The sequence below is a fragment of the Pleurodeles waltl genome, chromosome 9, assembly GCF_031143425.1.
Source record: "Pleurodeles waltl isolate 20211129_DDA chromosome 9, aPleWal1.hap1.20221129, whole genome shotgun sequence".
NCBI lineage: Eukaryota > Metazoa > Chordata > Amphibia > Caudata > Salamandridae > Pleurodeles > Pleurodeles waltl.
The window spans coordinates 655,818,843-655,836,822 of NC_090448.1; the positions used below are offsets into that span (position 1 = coordinate 655,818,843).

The window sequence follows — 17,980 nt, forward strand, 5'->3', positions numbered from 1 at the left end:
GTATCAATACGAGGCTACGGATAATGCTCCTAGAATGCTCTCTGAATAGGTGCAAATATTTCCAGAAGCTTGAAAGCAAGATAAATGATTCTTTATTTGCAAAACAAAATGTTCACAAAAAAATTAAACTAGGAACATTTATTTGCAAAATGGCTGTGAAAATGTAGGTACCATTTCTTTGCAGCATCATTTATTAAAAATGTTGATGCATGGCAGTAAATCCAAAGACTATTCATAATGAAAACTCAGTATAAACTGTTTCACAAGATTATGGGAAACATGAAAATAAACAAGCACTGGCAAAGCCAATAGGTCCAACATTGATGGTCAGTCTTATGGCCAGGGCCACTGGAATTATGCGATGGTGCTGGTGCAGCGCTTTTCGCATAATTATACATTTGCTGCCTTTGCCACACAATCCATCATCTGCGCGTAATCTGCAGATTTTAACAAAAAAAGAAAATTTCTAGCTCAAACGGTTCACAAGTTACTAAAAATGCAAAGACACGTGTTGCCAATCAGTGGAAGGCCCTTTTCAAATATGGATTGGCCACTTTTCTATTGCTTATTGTGATATTTTTGCATTAAACTGGCACTAATGAGGTGCAACAAATGCCCAGAGATTGTTACCAAGTTTAAAATGACGAAATAATGAAATAATACTATTACAAATGCTGCCGTATTTACTCAACCCTGCTGACTAATTTGACTCTCGCCTACCTTATAAGAAAGAAAGAGAGAGAGAGAGAGAGAAAAAGAGAGAGAGAGAATTTTAATTTTAAAAAAAGGTCTTGGTTAAAGCCAGACCTAAATAGGGGCCCAATTATTGCACTGATGGTATATGTTGGTGCATTAGTGCAGATTTCCGTATTTCATGAATTCACAAGAATGTGCAGAAGCAGACCAGGACATCGTACTACTAGAAACCATTTGTGAACTGTATTTTAGCACGAGTAAATATATGTGTGTAGAATTGTTCATGTGAAAAATCTGTTGAGCATTTACAAGTTCACCTTTCCCGTAATCAGTATTTTTTTTCCAACCCTGGAAGAAGTTTTACTTCTGTCCTTGTCAGGTGTCATTTCCAACCTTTCTCAGCATGGGAAAAGATTAAAGGAGAGCTGGGGAAAACCCTTAAAGCATGCAAGTTAGTGGGTTTGCACAGACTCGAAAGGGCATTCCAACTTTGGAACTTTTGCTTACTGCTACCCCCAACACCAGTATGGAGATGTGCAGAAAGGTGGCAAACTAAAGAAACTGCTAGTATTCAAGCCCTATTATAGTGTTGGCCCTGGCACAATCAGAGAGGCTAATATCAAAGCTCTTATATAATGAGATTGCTTCCGTAATTTGTTGCCGCACTACATGGCACCAAAGTAACAAGTGGATTTTTTTACAGGGCAAGTAGATTTGTAAAGCAGTCTGTCCTGTGAACAAGTACATATTTTATTAAATTCCACAACTCTGAGGCTTTAATGCTAATTAGAACATTGGAATGCTGGGGGCTCCATTGAAAACAATGGAGTGCTGCGGGCTTTTACTGGCCGATAAAAGCCCGCAGCGCCAACATTCCAATGTTCGCTTTGTTCACAGCAACAGGCTCGGTATTAGTGAAGTGATTCTGATGCGGCACGACGCAGTTGAGGTGAACGGGTCTGTAATTTGTTTTATATACTTGATCACACTTCTTTGCCACTAGGGGGCCCGGCCTAGGCGTTGATTCAAAGTGACCCTTTTGAACTTACAGGGTGTGTTTGGGCCCCAGGGTGAGTCCCAACTGCATGCTTCTTAACACCCCCAAAATTCAGCTGGCATTGCTCAGTGCCACATAAAAGTACCCCGTACTTGTACACTTTTAAGTGCCTCATTCTTCTTTATCCCACCATTCATGAGGTGTGCAATATGTTGCACTGCCCAGTGTTTGCTTACTTTCCCATTTTGTGACATCACAGCACTACTCAGCGCTTTAGAATTGTGCTAATACCCTTGTTTACTGCCCTAATGGCAGCGGAGTATATGGAAGAGAAATCGCTCTCCGTACTCCATCAGGACGAGAAGTTCTGCAAGGCTGTTGATGACTTGATCCGTCAACCAGTGGGCTATGCGATCGCGCCATTAGAACGGTGTTTGCCCAAGATCGCTTTTGCATGCCTGGTGTCTCTAGATCTTTCAGTGGGACCATCACAGCCCAGGGAGCCTGTTACTGCGCCTGCCGTGATTGCCCCCACAAGCACAAGGTGGAGGTCAGCATGGATAGGAGCCCTTTAGAGTGCCTGTAAAAGGCCTCTTTGTCCAGAACCACCTGCCCCTCTGGCATGGAGGTCGGCCCAGAAGTGCTCCCGGGCTCCGTGCCAGATGACCTAGTTTCCCAGTCTCCCCCAGGTAGTGATGAATTCAATGGGGATTCTACTGACAAGGAGGGTCCCTCCAGACCATGGCACCCATTCCCTGACCCTACAACTAACCCCTCACATGGTGATGCCCAGGGGCACTGAGACATGTTAGACCCAGATGATCTCACGGTCCCAAGGGGCACTCAGACATGTTAGACTCTGATTAATCCATGCATCCTAGGACAGCAGAGTGGGCCCTATCCGCCAAAATGGCTAAATATGTGGCAGAATGCATATGTCAACCCTTGAGAAAGAAGTCTGTGTCCACCTTTGAGAAGAATGTCTGCATCCTTCCTTGGCAAACAAAGCGACACTCACGCTGGGCATTGATCCGCGTATGGCCACTTTCTTGGCCAAATATATTCGGGACCCATAGAAGGGTATTGATTGATCCTGGAGGTCCTGTCAGGACAAACTCTTACACGTTCTGGGACCCCATCCTCGATGTGGCGGAGGAGGCTAGGATTTCGGGCAACCCTGTGTCACCCTCGGGGTGGGCACAGCATGCTGTTATACGTTTAGGGAATGCGAATTGGCATTGTCCACGGAGAGGAGACAGTCCATTCTGATAAAAGGTTGATCCTAAACTGGAAGATTTAGTTTCCACCAAAGCTGGGGCAGTGGTCCATGAGGGGGGTCTATTCGGGGATCCCTTCATAAAGGAGCTGGGGAAGTTCGTTGCAACGTTTACCTCCCTGGACAAGGCTCAGGCCTCAATGAAAAAGATTTTTAATCCCCAATTTTTTAGGGTTGGTCATTCCAAGGGGCGTTTGACCAGCCGTTTTGATATGCAAGTCCCTACAAAAGGGCAAGGCTACTGCAATAATCAGTGGCAAAGCCAGTCACGCTCAGGAGAATTCTTCCCCTCTAGAAGACCACACAGAAGACGTGGCAGAGGCCCCTCCAGAGGCCACTCTCAAGGCAATCAATCAGGTGAGTGTTGGTCCTTCTTACAGATAAAAGATGGGAGGTCAATTGGCTATGTACCTCCACAACTAGGAAAAGTTGGCTTTGGATCAGTGAGACCTACAGATGGTGCAGGGTTTTCACAAAGTTTTATGGTTCCCCAACACAACATTGCCATCCTCTCTGCTTTCTTTTCTAAGGCCCAGTGTGCCCTTGTAGATCTCAAAGTACAAGACTTGTTGAGCAAGGGCAGAATCTCCCCAGCTTCTCTCCACTCTGGATTGTTTTTAAACAATATCTTTCTGGTTGAAAAATGAGATGAAGGTTAATGCCTAGTTATCCACCTCCTCCATCGGCTGGTTTACCGCTACTTCAAGATGGAGGGCATCAATCTGTTATGGCATCTGCTGTAAACAGATGACTGGATGGTGCGCTTAGATCTCTAGGACGTGTACCTTACAGTTCCCATCTTCGCAACCCATTGCAGGTTTCTGCGGTTCCTTTAGCATGATCAGGTTTTCGAGTTCCAAGCTGAGCTCAAACTGGCCATAGCGTACCTCAGGGCTTCAGACTGATCATCTATTTGGACGATCCTCTCCTCATAAATCAGTGCCCCATCAGGCTGCAGGACCAAATGCAGACTACAGTTCTTCTGTTGAAGAGCCTTGATTTCATGATAAACCAAAAGAAATCCATTCTGACCCCGTCCTATCAGATGACTTTTCAGGGGTTTGTCATTAATTCCACAGAAAAAAAAACCTTGGCCTCCCCTCACATAAAATTGTGCAGATCCGAAGAGAACTTAAACACACTGTCCCATCCATTGACGTCACTGCACCAAGTAGATGGGTGGTAGGTTTGCTATCGTCCTCCATCCAAGCATCTTCCCAGGTCAATTACATTACAGAGCACTTCAAAGGCTTAAGGCTTTCCATCACCCCCAAAGGCTCCAGTATTGGGATCAGGTGCTTCTGACGGAGGTCAGAGAGTAGATGCATTGGTGGCTAACTCATATGGAGGCATGGAATGGCACAGCCATTTTTAGCTCTAATCCAGATATGGTGATAGAGTCCGATGGAAGCAAGTCAGGATGGGGAGCTCGATGTGAGGACTCCTTCACAGGATGAAAGTGTCAGCGAAATTACAGCTCCACATCAACTGCCTGGAATTAATGGCAGGCTCCTTTGCAGTCCTGTGCTGGACCAAGGAATGGGCAAACTGCTGTATCCTTCTAAAGATGGACAATATATCAGCGGTCCTGTATATTAACCACTTGGGAGTGCCCAAATCCAAACTGCTGGCGGATCTGGCCATGCAATTTTGGACGTTTTGCCTTATAAACAGCATCTCGGTCACAGCAGAGTACCTCCCAGGGATTTCCAATGAGGTAGCAAATTGGTGTTCAAGAGAATGGTCAGATATGAGACTGTGGCAGTGGGATCCTCAGATATTCTGACTGATCGACAACAACTGGGGTCCATTCACTGAGGATTTCATTGCTTCACATCTAGCTCACCAGAGCGACCATTACTTCAGCTGGAAGCCAGATCCTTTGATGACGGATGCTTTCTTACATAACTGGTCGGCAGACTGGGGGTACGCCTTCCTGCCATTTGCGATGATCAAGAGCCTATCAACTCAGGTGAGGCACCAGCAGGCATGGATAGCCTTATCATGCCAGGCTGGAGGTCGAAAGTGTGGTTTCCAATTCTTCTGGAACTTTCTTGGGATTCTCCAATCGACTACCCCATGCACTGGATCTACTCTGGGATCTACTCAGGAATCCTCACCAGTTGATTCTTCACAGCTGTTTACCCCTCATGGCGTGGAGGATTACAGGGAATGTTGGAGAGTCCCTGGACTTTCAGAGGAAGCTGAAAGAATGTCTGTCACGGCATGGGCCAACAGCAACACCAAACGCTATAAATTAGCATGGACGAGATGGGTTCGTTGGTGTGTACAAAGAAACTGCGATCTCATGGGGACCTGCATTGTCCAGATTCTGAATTTTTTTAGCATCCCTGGCCGAAAAGGGTCTGGCCTATCAGGCGGCCAACACCTTCAGGTCAGCAATCTCAGCATGCTGCCTTAAGATTCAGGGCCATCATGAGAGGGATCCGCTTGGGTCTACCACCGGAACCCCGGTATGCTGCTCTGTGGGACGTTAACGAAGTCTTATGCCTCTTTCAATTTTGGCCTAGAAATGACTTTCTCTCTTGTAAACAAATATCTGGACAATTTGCCATGCTCTAATGTCTCATTTCTTGCCGTAGAGTTTCCGATGCCTGGGCTCAGGATTTGATAGGCAGGATATTTACCCTGGATGGAGTGACATTCCATATTTCACACAGGATGAAAACCAATTACAGGCTGATCTCCTCTCTGGCGTTCAATAGGTCATTCAAGTTGTGCGTAGTTCGGTGTTTGAAGGCCTATGAGAACATGACGGAGGAGTTTCGTTCTCCAGGGGAGCTGTAGTTATTAATATCCCCTAAGGAACCTTTAAAAGCGGTGTCCTCTCCAACAACTGCACACTGGATCGTGCAAGAGGCTGACACAGATGTGTCACAGTTTGGTGCCCATTTGGTCAGAGGCTCCATAGCTTTGAAGGCTTTTACACCCTGGCTGCATGCTTGGAAGATATCCTAAATGCTGATTGGTCCTCTGACTCCATGTTCAAACGGTTTTATTTCAGACAGATTATGGATATGGTGTCCTTGGAGGTGGACAAGCTTTGAACTAGCATAATCCTCGCCTCTGGTCCTGACACAGAATGAAAACTTTCCTAGCATTTGTGAAGGAAAGTTTAAATTCTATTAAGGACACGGAGGCAAGGATTATTCCCACCCATGGTTTCCTGGGATCCTGCACTTACTTGGAATAGCGATATTTTTCAGCCGAGGTATTTGGCTTTGTCGTAAGATATAAGTATAACATGTTTTGGAATTTTTCTGGAAATAGCAATTAAGTTTGTTTGAGGATGTGGGATAACCATGTCCCCTGTTGCTTTTGAAAGCCAGGGTATGCATTTCTCTCATATGTTATTAGGACACAGATCTCAAGGATTGTGTTTCTATTTCAGAATAGGATACCATCAAAGGAGAATGAGAAACCACAAGAAAGTCAGCATGTCGCAGGAACAAAAGAGGATGTGGCAGAAAGAGAGGCTTGTTATGATACCCAAGAGGAATGTTGATTGACTGACTTTCTTGGCTTCCTCTTTCTGGGTGTTGCTGGGAAAGGTAGTTTGTTTACATGTTGAAGTCTGCTGGAGAGAGAATAAGGAATAAAGTTGAGCATAATCCTTGCCTCTGTGTCCTTAACAGAATTGAAACCTTCCTTCACTAATGCTAATACGTTTTTCATTATGTTGTCAACAGGGATTACCTCATCTGCAAGCTGCCGGTACTCCAGGTTCCTTTTACTGGAAGATCTTTGATGTTTAGTTCTCTCCTTTGCCAATTCTTCCTCCAGAGTCTGCACAATCTTCTTCAGGATGCGGACTTCCTTCAATGCTCCACCCTTGCCTAAAAGTTTTGCCTCCTCTTGTAGATGTAGCAGTAATGCTTCTGCATCTTGTTTTTCTTCAACTACTCTTGCAAGTCTGTAGGTAAAATTGCACAGAATGTATTATATTCAATTTCCTTTTTCATTTTGAGTGCATAAGAACATATTTTTACTAATGAACAATTTTATAACAGATTAATTCATGGCTGAAATGGGTGATGCTGTGTAGCTACAATCACCCATTCATCTAAGCATTGGTAAAGGTACTCTCGCTCATTCAAACATCCAATTTATAAAAAATTCAACTGATACCAGGTAAACAAAAGAACAAGCTACTTTCCTTCTGCAACAATCTTTTTGATGGATATGATGGCTTCCACCAATTCCTTACCTGAACTGCGTACTGAGCAGACACACTGGATAAAGAAATGTTTTCTGTGAAGCAGACTATTATTAACAGCACCATATCGCAGCTCCACCGAAACTTTACGTTGGCTGTCATATAAAACACTAAGTGCACCAGTAATGCAGTTTCTGTCCACATGCCATGTCATTCAGATTCACGGTCGTACATAAAAATGGAGCAAAAGCAGATACCAGATATAGCCGATACAGGGAACACATGAACCTTCTGGGACAATGAAATCCTTCTAAACAAAGCTACTGAAGGTGTGTAACTTGTTCTTCTAACACATATTAGCTCCAACAGATCACTCACATGAATCCTCCCAGGGCATACCTGAATGATGTAAACCGAAGTAATCACCCCTGAAATAATGGACAGAGGACCAAGAAGTATCACTGCAAACCGAGAGCTTAAGCACACTTGTCAACAGAGACAAATTTGAAGACACTTCTCTAGGGGAGCAGCACTAATCAGTTCAAGAAAAAGATTCTCAGATGATTCATGGCCTCGTTTTTGATCATAACAGAAATCCAGCAGGCAATGGCTCGAGTCTTAACTGAAATGTCCATTCATGGGCCTTGACAAGAAATAATGAGGTGACCATCCTTTTTTTAAATTACTTAGGCCTAAATACTATAGCAATTCAAATTCCTTGTAGGGTCAAGTCGGTGAAGTCTTTTCCTACATGGGCACACGGGGAGGAGGAAAGAAAGCTGGTATAGAAATGTAGAGAAGGATATGAAACTCACAATGCCAGATTTGGCTAAAAAACGCAGGTCGATATATCTTCATAACTCAAACCTTTCTTTGATTCCTAATGAAAAGAGGTCGAATATCTGTTCTAAACTTCTTAATAATAAATTATTCTCTACATTATTCCAGACATGTTTCTACACTGTACATTTTCTTTATTGGTCACAATCTAGAATGTTTAAACTAAGTTTGGTTGAATCTGATCTTTGCTAGTCCTGTAAGGAGGCCGGTTGCACTCTCGTTCAAATGTTCCTTACATGTAAGTACCTTTCTAATTATTGGTAGGACATTCAAGATCGCCTTTTTACAATCTTTAACATATCTTTCTCCAAATTTAATCCTCTTGTTATGTTATGCCAACATGTTATGTCTCCTCCTTCAGATTTGCCTGTTGTTGACATGCATGTGTTAGACCTTCTTTTAACAATAGCAGTCAAGCTTGTTGTGTTAAAAGCCTTATATAATGTATAATTTCATACATGGTGGGCACAGGTTACCTATCTTAGGAGCATACATAAAAGCTTAGCTTGTTCTCCAAGGACACTGCCCCTTCATACTCACTCTGGTACTCATTAGACATTTATATGGCCACATCATAATTTGTTATTTTTGATTATTTTGTTTTATTCTGAGTTTGAAGTATCTGTTTACATTTTTAGGTATTATAACCCTTCGTGTCTCCTCCCTCTTCTTTTCCTGTCTTTCCCCTTTCTGTCTTCTTTTCTTTTCCTGTTTTACCTTTGAAACCCATATATAGTTTCGTTATATATTTGTTGCTGTTATATTGTTACGAAATTAGTGTTATTTGACTTGAGTACTGATTTTACAGTTTTTATATAGGTAGTTAATTTTATCCAGGATCTCAACTGATTGCTGAGCCTCTATTCTTTTTTTGTTACCTTATACGTTAATTCACTTGTTTAAAAGCTTTGTACATACATCCTAGATGCACATTTGTTGATTACTACTATGTGCGATGTGTTATTATTAAGGTTTCGTTTTTTCAGGCTATATATTTTGTTGTATTGTTAGTATTATCTATTTTGTGCTCTGAAAAATTAATAAAATGTTTAGAACAAAAAAGGTTTCACCTACAGTAACACATAGCCCGCATGATTTTTGGCAAAAGGAGCAATGCGGAAAGAGCCTTATCCTTACTTACCCTGCTAGATGAACTGACAGCAACAAAAGAAAAAAAAAGAAAAAAAAAAAAAGAGTAATTTAACGTGCAATGGCTCAAGTGGAGAAACAATAAAAAAAAAATTAAAAAATCAGAACTGAATTGCGCGTCCCTTCAGAAACACAAAGCTGTCTTGATCAGATTATGTTCCTTAAGGAATCTGCCCTTAAGGAATTTGAAACTTAAATAAAGAGCCTTGCTCGTGAGAAAATAGGCAAGCTGAAGTAACGTCCTAAATACTTTTTACTCTACCAACATTAAGTGCGTTCTCCTCCAAGGAAAAGTTAAATTGTAAAAACTGAATTGTCTAGGCTTGTAAAGGAACAGCTAAGTAGAACACCAAGATGCAAATACTGTTGATTTACTTGAATAAATTGCCCTCGGAGGTCACTGAACTGTCGATATGAAACTTCTTGCGGCAGCTCATTAGATACAAGAGTTAACCATTCAAGGTCCGGCATTAAAGTTGAGGACCTTTAGATATGGAGAATGCTATCCGTTTTGAGTCAAACTTCCCTCCAAGGGGGACGCTTCAGAGGTTCACTACAAAGCAAAAGGTCTGGATACCATGGGAAATAAGCCTCATTCAGAGCAATGTGAATAACATGAGCTTTGTGAATGCTAATCATATGTAGTAATCCCTACATCACCGGAATAGGCACTGGAAGAAATGAGTAATGTAGAATATATCTCTTTACAGAATCGCAAAGTACTAGAAAGGAAATGGACAAATAACATCTTTGCAGATAAACGTCTATATTAAACAACATTTAATAGTTATTACAACATATTAAATGTATAAAATGGAGTATGCCTAGAAGTGCATAATCAGCTCCAAAAACCCATGAACAAGGTATTCCTTATATACAAGAACATGACTTGTAAATTGACTAAAAGCAAGAACATAAAACCATCTCCGGATCTGGGTGAGATGGTGCCAAGATTTTGTCCATGACAAGATAGATAACTTTGGCAACAAATTTTCTCAGACAGCGTCAACACCACTACCTTCCAAAACCTCCTGATTGACCATGCATGGTTTGCCTACTTAACAAGAAAAATAGTTATTTACCTGCAGTTGTAGTTCTCCAGTATTGTTATCTTTCATAGATTCAAAGGCTTGAATCAGTCCGCCTCATCGAAGTGGGAGTCCCACAGTACCTTAATAAAGCAGTCCTTAACATTATAATAGGCTATAATTGCAATGAACAATCACTTTAATAGCTTATCCATGTACTTTGAAATTACCCAAACTCAGCCTATCGGGCAACAGCACCCTCTAGAACAATCCTAAACAAAGGCTGAGTCCCTCCGATTTTCAAGCACCAGTGGGGAATATAAATCCTGTAGCAATGAGGGAAGCCTCTAAGGGAAGGAAGGTGGGTTGCATGTGAATCTATGAAAGATACCAATACTGGAGAACTACAGTTATACCTAAGCAACTAATTTACTTCTCCAGTATTATATCTTTCATAGATTTCCATGCTCGAATTAGAATAACAAGCAGTTACATTATTTATACAACCGTATGTTAATAGCACCAATAGCAGATGGTGGGCTTACACATTTATAAAGAGAAATATCCATATGTACATGAATAAACATATAATATTATATTATAAGCTGTGTAAATATATAAAAGCAAACATGTAATCAACAGAGACTCACCTTATTGAAATATGTGGCAAGGTAACGCCTGTCCAACAGCTGCATCACTGAGTTGCACCGATTCCAGGCAATAACAGAGACTGCTATAGTAGAGTGAGCTTTGATCTTTGCTGCTAATGGCCTGCCAGGTTAGGAATGACAGAATTGAATAGCGGATTAGATCCATCAAGCAATGGTTGCCTTTGTGACCGGTGCACCTCTACGACTATTACCATATGCTATCAACAGTCAATCAGTTTTCCTGATTTGCTTCACACATCGTTTGATGTCTAACGTAAGTATGTTTTTTCTGCTGGTGACTGTTGTATGAAAGTGCCCCTTTTTGACATGGTCATCCCTACTTTGTGCCTGGGAATTGATGCAATTTTGACTGACAGTGCACTGGGTTCCTGCTAGCCAGGACCCCAGTGCCAGATCTCTTTCCCTAAAACTGCACAATTGTTCCCCAATTAGCCATAGCTTTCGGTCCCCTTGAGTCCCTAGTAAATGGTACCCCTGGTACCTAGGGCATGGGTATCAAAGAGGGATCCCAAGGGCTGCAGCATGTACTGTGCCACCCTCAGGGACCCCTCACCTAGCATATGCAGACTGCCATTGCAGGCTGCATGTCTGGGGTGCAGCTAAAAAGTGAAAAAACAACATGACACACAGCTTGTGTGTCCTGTCCCCTAACACTGCCTGCAATATATGTAAGTCACCCCCTACAGCAGGCCTTACAGCCCTAAGGCAGGTTGCATTATATTACATGTGAGGGCATACCTGCAAGAGCAGATATGCCCCTGCTATGTCTTTGCTGATTCTTAGACATAGTGAGTAAACAAGGAAGCCATTTTAAGTACATGTGCAGGACACTGGCCAATACGAGTTCCCCAGCTACATGATGGCTTCACTGAAAATGGGGATGTTTGGTATCAAACATCTTGTATTAATAAACACTCATTGATTTCACTGATGGATTTATTATTACATGCACCCAGAGGGTACCCTGCCCCATGGCCCATTTGGCTCCAGGACAGGTGGGAAATTTAGTATTCAGTGAGGTGTGTCCACACCTCAGGTCAGTTCCACCCTAAGGTGAGCTGCCTGACGTGGACACAACATTTAGAAATCTGTCATTTTGGTGTTGGCAGAATTAGGAACTCTGGATCAGGGTTATGCCAACTTCCTACAGAAAGTGCTAATATAGGGGGTGTAGTGACACCAAGGGTGAGTAGCCCATTTTCTACTACCCTACACTCCCCTGAACAGCCCTAAATGGCCCTAAATTCAGTATTAAGAGGAGCCCTTGGCACCAGAAAATCAGATTCCTGCTGACCTAGGAAGAAGGACAGTCAAGAGCAGCAAAAGCAAAGAATGAGGAAAAAGCCCCCTGTCCTGGACCCAGCCCAGACGTCCTGGATGCTGCTCCCGTCGAATTGCACCAAAGTCATCTCGCCTTGCAGCTGTTGTGCCTCTAAACGCCTGGGAGGGCTGCCTGCCTTCAATTAAGCACCTGGAACCGGTGTGGAGAGGCAGCACTGTTTCCCTGCATTTTGCAGACACCCCAAGAGAACTCCAGACAGCTGAAAACCTGACCCCTGAAAGCACCACCGCCTAGCCTAAGTTGAAGTGGACCAACGGCGCCAGCGTGGTCCCCAAGCCCTCCAGAGATAAAGCCTTCCTTGGACTTGCCCACTGTAGACTCACCAATGGCGCCTGCAGCCTCTGCCCGCAGGACACCTCTGCTTCTGTCGCCCCTGGCCCAAGGATAACAGGACCTAGTGTATCCCCACGTCCGCGAGCATCTCAAGATCTGACCCATTTGTTGGTTCACCTTGGCTGGCTGTCCAGTCCAAGCCAGCAGCCTCTATGTAACCACACCAATCCTCATAGCTAACACTGGGCACTCAAAGCTGCTCTGAATCTCTGCACCCGGCTGCCCGATGTGACCTGTTGGTGTGGCATTGGACCTTGCCCCATACTCACCTTAAGTCCAGGAGATTGGTCCTGTAAGTCGCTGTACTATACCAGTATGCAGTACTTTTCTTTCCTCAATAGGAAAACATTGATGCATCTCAAAAATGAACTGTCGACTTTTGAAACCTGAAAGAATTTTTCTTTTAAAACATACTTACTTGATCGTATATATTCTGGTGACTATATATATATATATATATATATTTGTTATTTTTGTGAATTGGTGTAGATCTCCTTATTGAGTTGTGTGTATCATTTACTGACTGTGTGTGTATTTGCAGATGTCTTAACAATCCTCACTGATAATTGCCTGATTGCGCTAGTGACACGCAATAAAGTCATCTTTGCTCTGGCAATGAATGAATAGGATGTAGATTTGATTTCTGGCCCCACAGACAAGAAACGTTTCCATTTCAATCTCTACGTTTTTGTAGTGTTGTCCCCTCTGGCTTTAGCAAGGATGTCACTGCAGTCCTGCGAGATATTCAGATCTTCAAACTTATAGAATTCAGGAGCCATGCACATAAGTGAAGAGAGGTTGTGCCTGGTTGAAAGACCTGGCCTTAGCTCATCATCAAGAGTGTCTTGGATGGTTTCAGGTGGATGTGGCTGGTTTCTGACAAAAGGTGCAGCTCTGTGAACCAGTGCTGCCTGGGTCATCTGGGGGCTATAAAGATTGGGTGACAGTCCTCTGGCTTCATCTTGCTGAGAAACTTTGAAATAATAGGTATCGGGGGAAAGAGTATGCATAGATCCCTTACCAACTGATTGAAAAAACATTTTCCCCACAACCCTGGATGACAATTTGCATAGAACTGGCATTTCCGGTTCTCTTTAGTGGCAAAGAGATTGAATGCTGGCTTGCCCCAGAGAAAGAAGATCTTGTATAAGACTGGTTCAGCTCCCACTCGTAGCAGCTGGTCCATGTTCTGCTTAGCGTGCCCAACGCTAGAATAAGTTCTGCCCGAAGGGTTATCCTGTGCTTCATGAGCCTGCTCCAGATTTCCTGGGCTTCTATGGAAAGGGATAGTGATCTTGTGCCCTCTTGCTTGTTTATATAATGAATGCTGGTGGTATTGTCATTTGTGAACTTACATTGACGAATCTGTTATCCGTTGTAGGAAAGCTTGGCGATCGAGAAAAATTGCTTTGAGCGCCAGTCAACTAATATGTAGGGTCCTTTGCACCGGAGACCACTTTCCACGGATCTGCAGGTCTTCAAGGTGGTTGCCCCAACCCTCTAAGGAGGAATCTGTGGTTATTACAAAATTGGGTATCTGAGGAAGGAATGTGAGACCCTCAGGGAGATGGCTGATTTGGGACCATTATGTTAGAACTTCTGTCAAGCCTGGTGTGATCTTCACTAGATCGTCGTATGAACCCTTTTTCTGCATTCATAGCTTGTCTAGTTCCTCTGTAGAGGTCTAGTTTTTAGGCGGGAGAAAGGGACTAGATTTATTGCTGAGGATATTGTCCCTAAGAGTGATCTGAACAGATTAACTGAAACAGACTTTCTTCCCAGCAGTTTGAGTCAGCTGAGTGCCAGTTCTTTGAGTTTTCATTGTCTGTCCTGAGATAGGATGATGGAACAGTTGATCATTTTTGAAGGTTTACAGTGAGACCTAATTTGATGAACAACGTTAGGCAAGCTTCTGTGGCTTTTGACTCTTGACTGGCTGTTGGTGCTTTTATAAGCCAATCATCAAGGTATGCAATTACCTGATAACTGTTTTTCCTTAGGGAAGTTGGCACAGGGGCAAGACATTTTGTGAAGATGAGAGGTGCTGATTTGAGGCCCAATGGGAGGCTTTTGAACCGGTAGTGAGTGCTGGCTACTGTAAATCTTAGAAATTTGCCATGTTTGGGATATATGGGAATATGAAAATACGCGTCTTGCAAATCCAAGGTTGTCATGTAGTCTCCGGATGTCTAGAAGGGTGACTGTTGGACCTGGCCCTCTCTGCAGGGTCATCCCCAGACATTTCCTGCCACCTTCTGTTGAATTTGTTTTTGCTAGTTTTAGGATTCTGTGATTTTTTTTCCACTGCTAACCAGTGCTAAAGTGCAGGTGCTCTGTACTCTAAACATGATGACATTGGCTTATCCATAATTGGTATATTTAAAGTACTTGTAAATCCCTAGTAAATGTATTATATGTGCCCAGGGCAAGTAAATTAAATGCTACTAGTGGGTCTTCAGCACTGACTGTGCCACCCACTACCGTAGCCCTTTAAACCGGCCTCAGGCCTGCCACAGCAGAGCCTGTGTGTGCTGTTATAAACTGGCATTTCTGTCAGGCCCAAAACTTATTTTTTCATTATATATAAATCACCCCTAAGCTAAGCCCTAGTTAGCCCGAAGGGCTATTTAAAAAGTTGGGCATGTACTTTAAATGTTAACATGTCCTGGTAGTGAAAAACTATTAAATTCGTTTTCAGTAGTGCAAGCCTATCTCTTCCATAGGCTAACATTGGGGTTACCTTGAAGCAGCCTTTAAGTGTAACTTCCAATTGGGAAAAGATAGAAATTTGGAGCTAGGCGTGTCTGGACTCACAATTTAAAAATCACAACTTATGGTGAAGTCCGAAAATGCCACTTTTAGAAATTTGGCATTTTCTAACTTTAACAATTATGTGCCTCTACCTGTCTGTAAATACACATCTGGCATGGGTGACAGCTGGTCTTCATGCATTCCTTCTAGACAGTCACACACAAAGGGAGCTGGGGTGTGACATTTACATCCCGATTTCCCATCACCATGGGGCTTCCTGGGCTACATGGAAGGGAGGAGCAGACACACCTGAATAGGGCTGTGCCTATCTCCACAAAAAGAGCTGCATAACCATCTGTAGAGTGTTTGGAGCCAAGGAAGGGCAAGGACCCTGTGAACTTCAATTGCCTCTCTCTGAAGTCTCGCCCATTTCAAAGGCTTGACTGGGTATAAGTACTGGATACCAAACCACATCAAATCAGTACACTTCTGGATCTGATGACATTCTGCCAGGAGGGCCTGTCACTCTGCTGAACTGCTTTGCTCTGTTGACTTGCTGCCTCCTGTTTGGGAGTGAGAAGGACTGGACTTTACTCTCTACATCACCCCAAGAACCAAATGTCTCCAAGGGCTTGTTTCCTATTCTGAAGTCTCTGGGCCATCAAAGACTTCCTATAACTCTGCACATCTGCTGGACTCTGCCAACTGTCTGTCCTGCCAAGACGGGCCAATTCAGTCCTGGGCCTTAAAAGGGGACTCTGCATATGTTTCCTGCGGAAATCGACACATCGATGTTGTTGCGCCGATCGACACTGTTGCACCGATCGGAACCACCGCATTCTCCCATGACACTGATGCATCGCCGCTCAAGGTCAAGGTCTTCGCTTTGCTGTCTGCGTGGCTCAGGATCAACGCATCTTCACCAGCCCCCTGACACATCGCCTTCACATCGACAACTGCACGGCTCGACAATGACGCATTGCCCTCATCACAAAGGGCTCGACGTCACACATTGAGGACATTGCTTTGATGACTGCGCAACTCGATGACCATGCATCCCCCAGACTGCAAGGACCGGAACTGATGCATCACCTTCGCATGGCCACCGATGCAACCCTTCATTCAACGTACTTTTCATCAGGACCTTCATGGCTCCTGTAGCAAGCCTGTCCTCTACCGCGGTACGCCTGCACTTCGATTTACCCCAGTCTAGCGTGACCTCAAGCAAATATTTTGGGCTATTGACTTCTAAGCACTACAGTTCAGTTCCTTCTTTAACAATTCATATTTCAAGTTCCACTTATTGGAGTTTTGTCATTTTGGTCTTGTTTTACTTATAGAAAATATTCTTTATTTTTCAAAACTGGTGTGGAGTCCTTTTTGTATTTCCAATGTGTTACTGTAATTTAATTGATGCACAATAACTTTCGACATTGCCTTTTAAGTTAAGCCTGACTGCTCTGTGCCAAACTACCAGAGGGTTAGCACAGGTTAATTTAGGGTATGCATCTGACTTAAAGTGAATAGGATTGTGGTCCCTACAGGGACAGGGCACACATCTCTGCTACCTAGAAACCCAATTTCTAAAAGTGACCATACAAAAGGATTGTGTTTGTAGAAATGTGTTTAATTTTCGAGATCAAAAATGGGTCGCCATTCCCCTGTTTTCTTTTTTATGAGGAAAACACTGGAGTAGAAACACATTCCCTTTTGGGAACTTGGACTTTATTCTATTGCTCTTTTGTTTAACATAGTGAGGGCTACCTTCCAGAATAAGTAAAGTCTTGGTGGGTGCGCTCCATTTGGTGGAGTGGTTGGCAGCCTCTTGATAAACTCCATGATATGACCATAGGTGACAAGGTTCAAAACCCATCTGTCTGAAGTTATTTGCCACCATTCATGGGAGAAGATGGAAATGTTTGCTTCCACTGCTTGTATAGGTTTGGCTGTAACCGGCACTTGAGAGGGGGTCACTGTTTCCTAGTAGAGTCTTTACCTTGGTTGGTCTGTTCCGTCTCTGCCCTTGTTTGCTATAAGTGGCCGTAGGTGGAGGAGATAGGGCTGCTGCTGATACGATGGCCTATACTGTTGTTGGCACAGTTGGTAAGCTAAAAATGTTGATAAGCCGCTTTTTATGAAGTGAAACCTCTCCCTGTGCTCCCCGAAAGGGCACTTTCCGAAACTGAAAGGCGCCCAAAGATTTTGCAGTGTCAGTATCAGTCTTGATGGCCTGTAAAGCACAGTCTACATTTTTGTCAAAGAGGGCTTCTCCATGATAAGCCATTTCCAGGATTTGTGTCTGAATCTCAGACCGGAAAGATGTTGCTTTCAGCCAACCTGGTCACCTTAAAACAGCAGCCCGTGCTAGCAGCCAAAAGCCCATGGAAACTGTATCCATAGTGCAGTCAAATAACATCTCAGGGGATGATCTTTCCCCTTCTTGCAGATTTATTTTTGCCTCCGATGTTCTATCCTCTAACAATAGGCCTATAAAGGCACTGATGTCGGACCACATTTGCCAATCATATTGGCCCAAGATGGCAAGGGTATTAGCAGAACGGACTGTAATGGCAGACATAGATGAAAATCTTTCTTCCTATATTATCCAAGTGCCTACCCTTGTATCTGGTGGAGCAGAGATAGGTGTGGAAGGGTTTTTGGAATGCCGCCGAGCTGCTTGGGAGAGTGAGGAGATGGACTGCATCATCCCTGTAAGCAGT

The 17,980-nt window shown here is 43.4% G+C and overlaps 1 protein-coding gene across 1 annotated transcript in view; it reads right to left on the minus strand.

The window, feature by feature from the left end:
• The window catches only part of CCDC61 (coiled-coil domain containing 61), a 637,121-nt gene that overhangs the window by 438,876 nt on the left and 180,265 nt on the right, over positions 1 to 17,980 (minus strand). Inside the window, exon 6 of the mRNA XM_069207713.1 lies at positions 6,687 to 6,903. Coding sequence (XP_069063814.1) covers positions 6,687 to 6,903 — 217 coding nt within the window. The remainder of the gene's footprint in view (positions 1 to 6,686; positions 6,904 to 17,980) is intronic.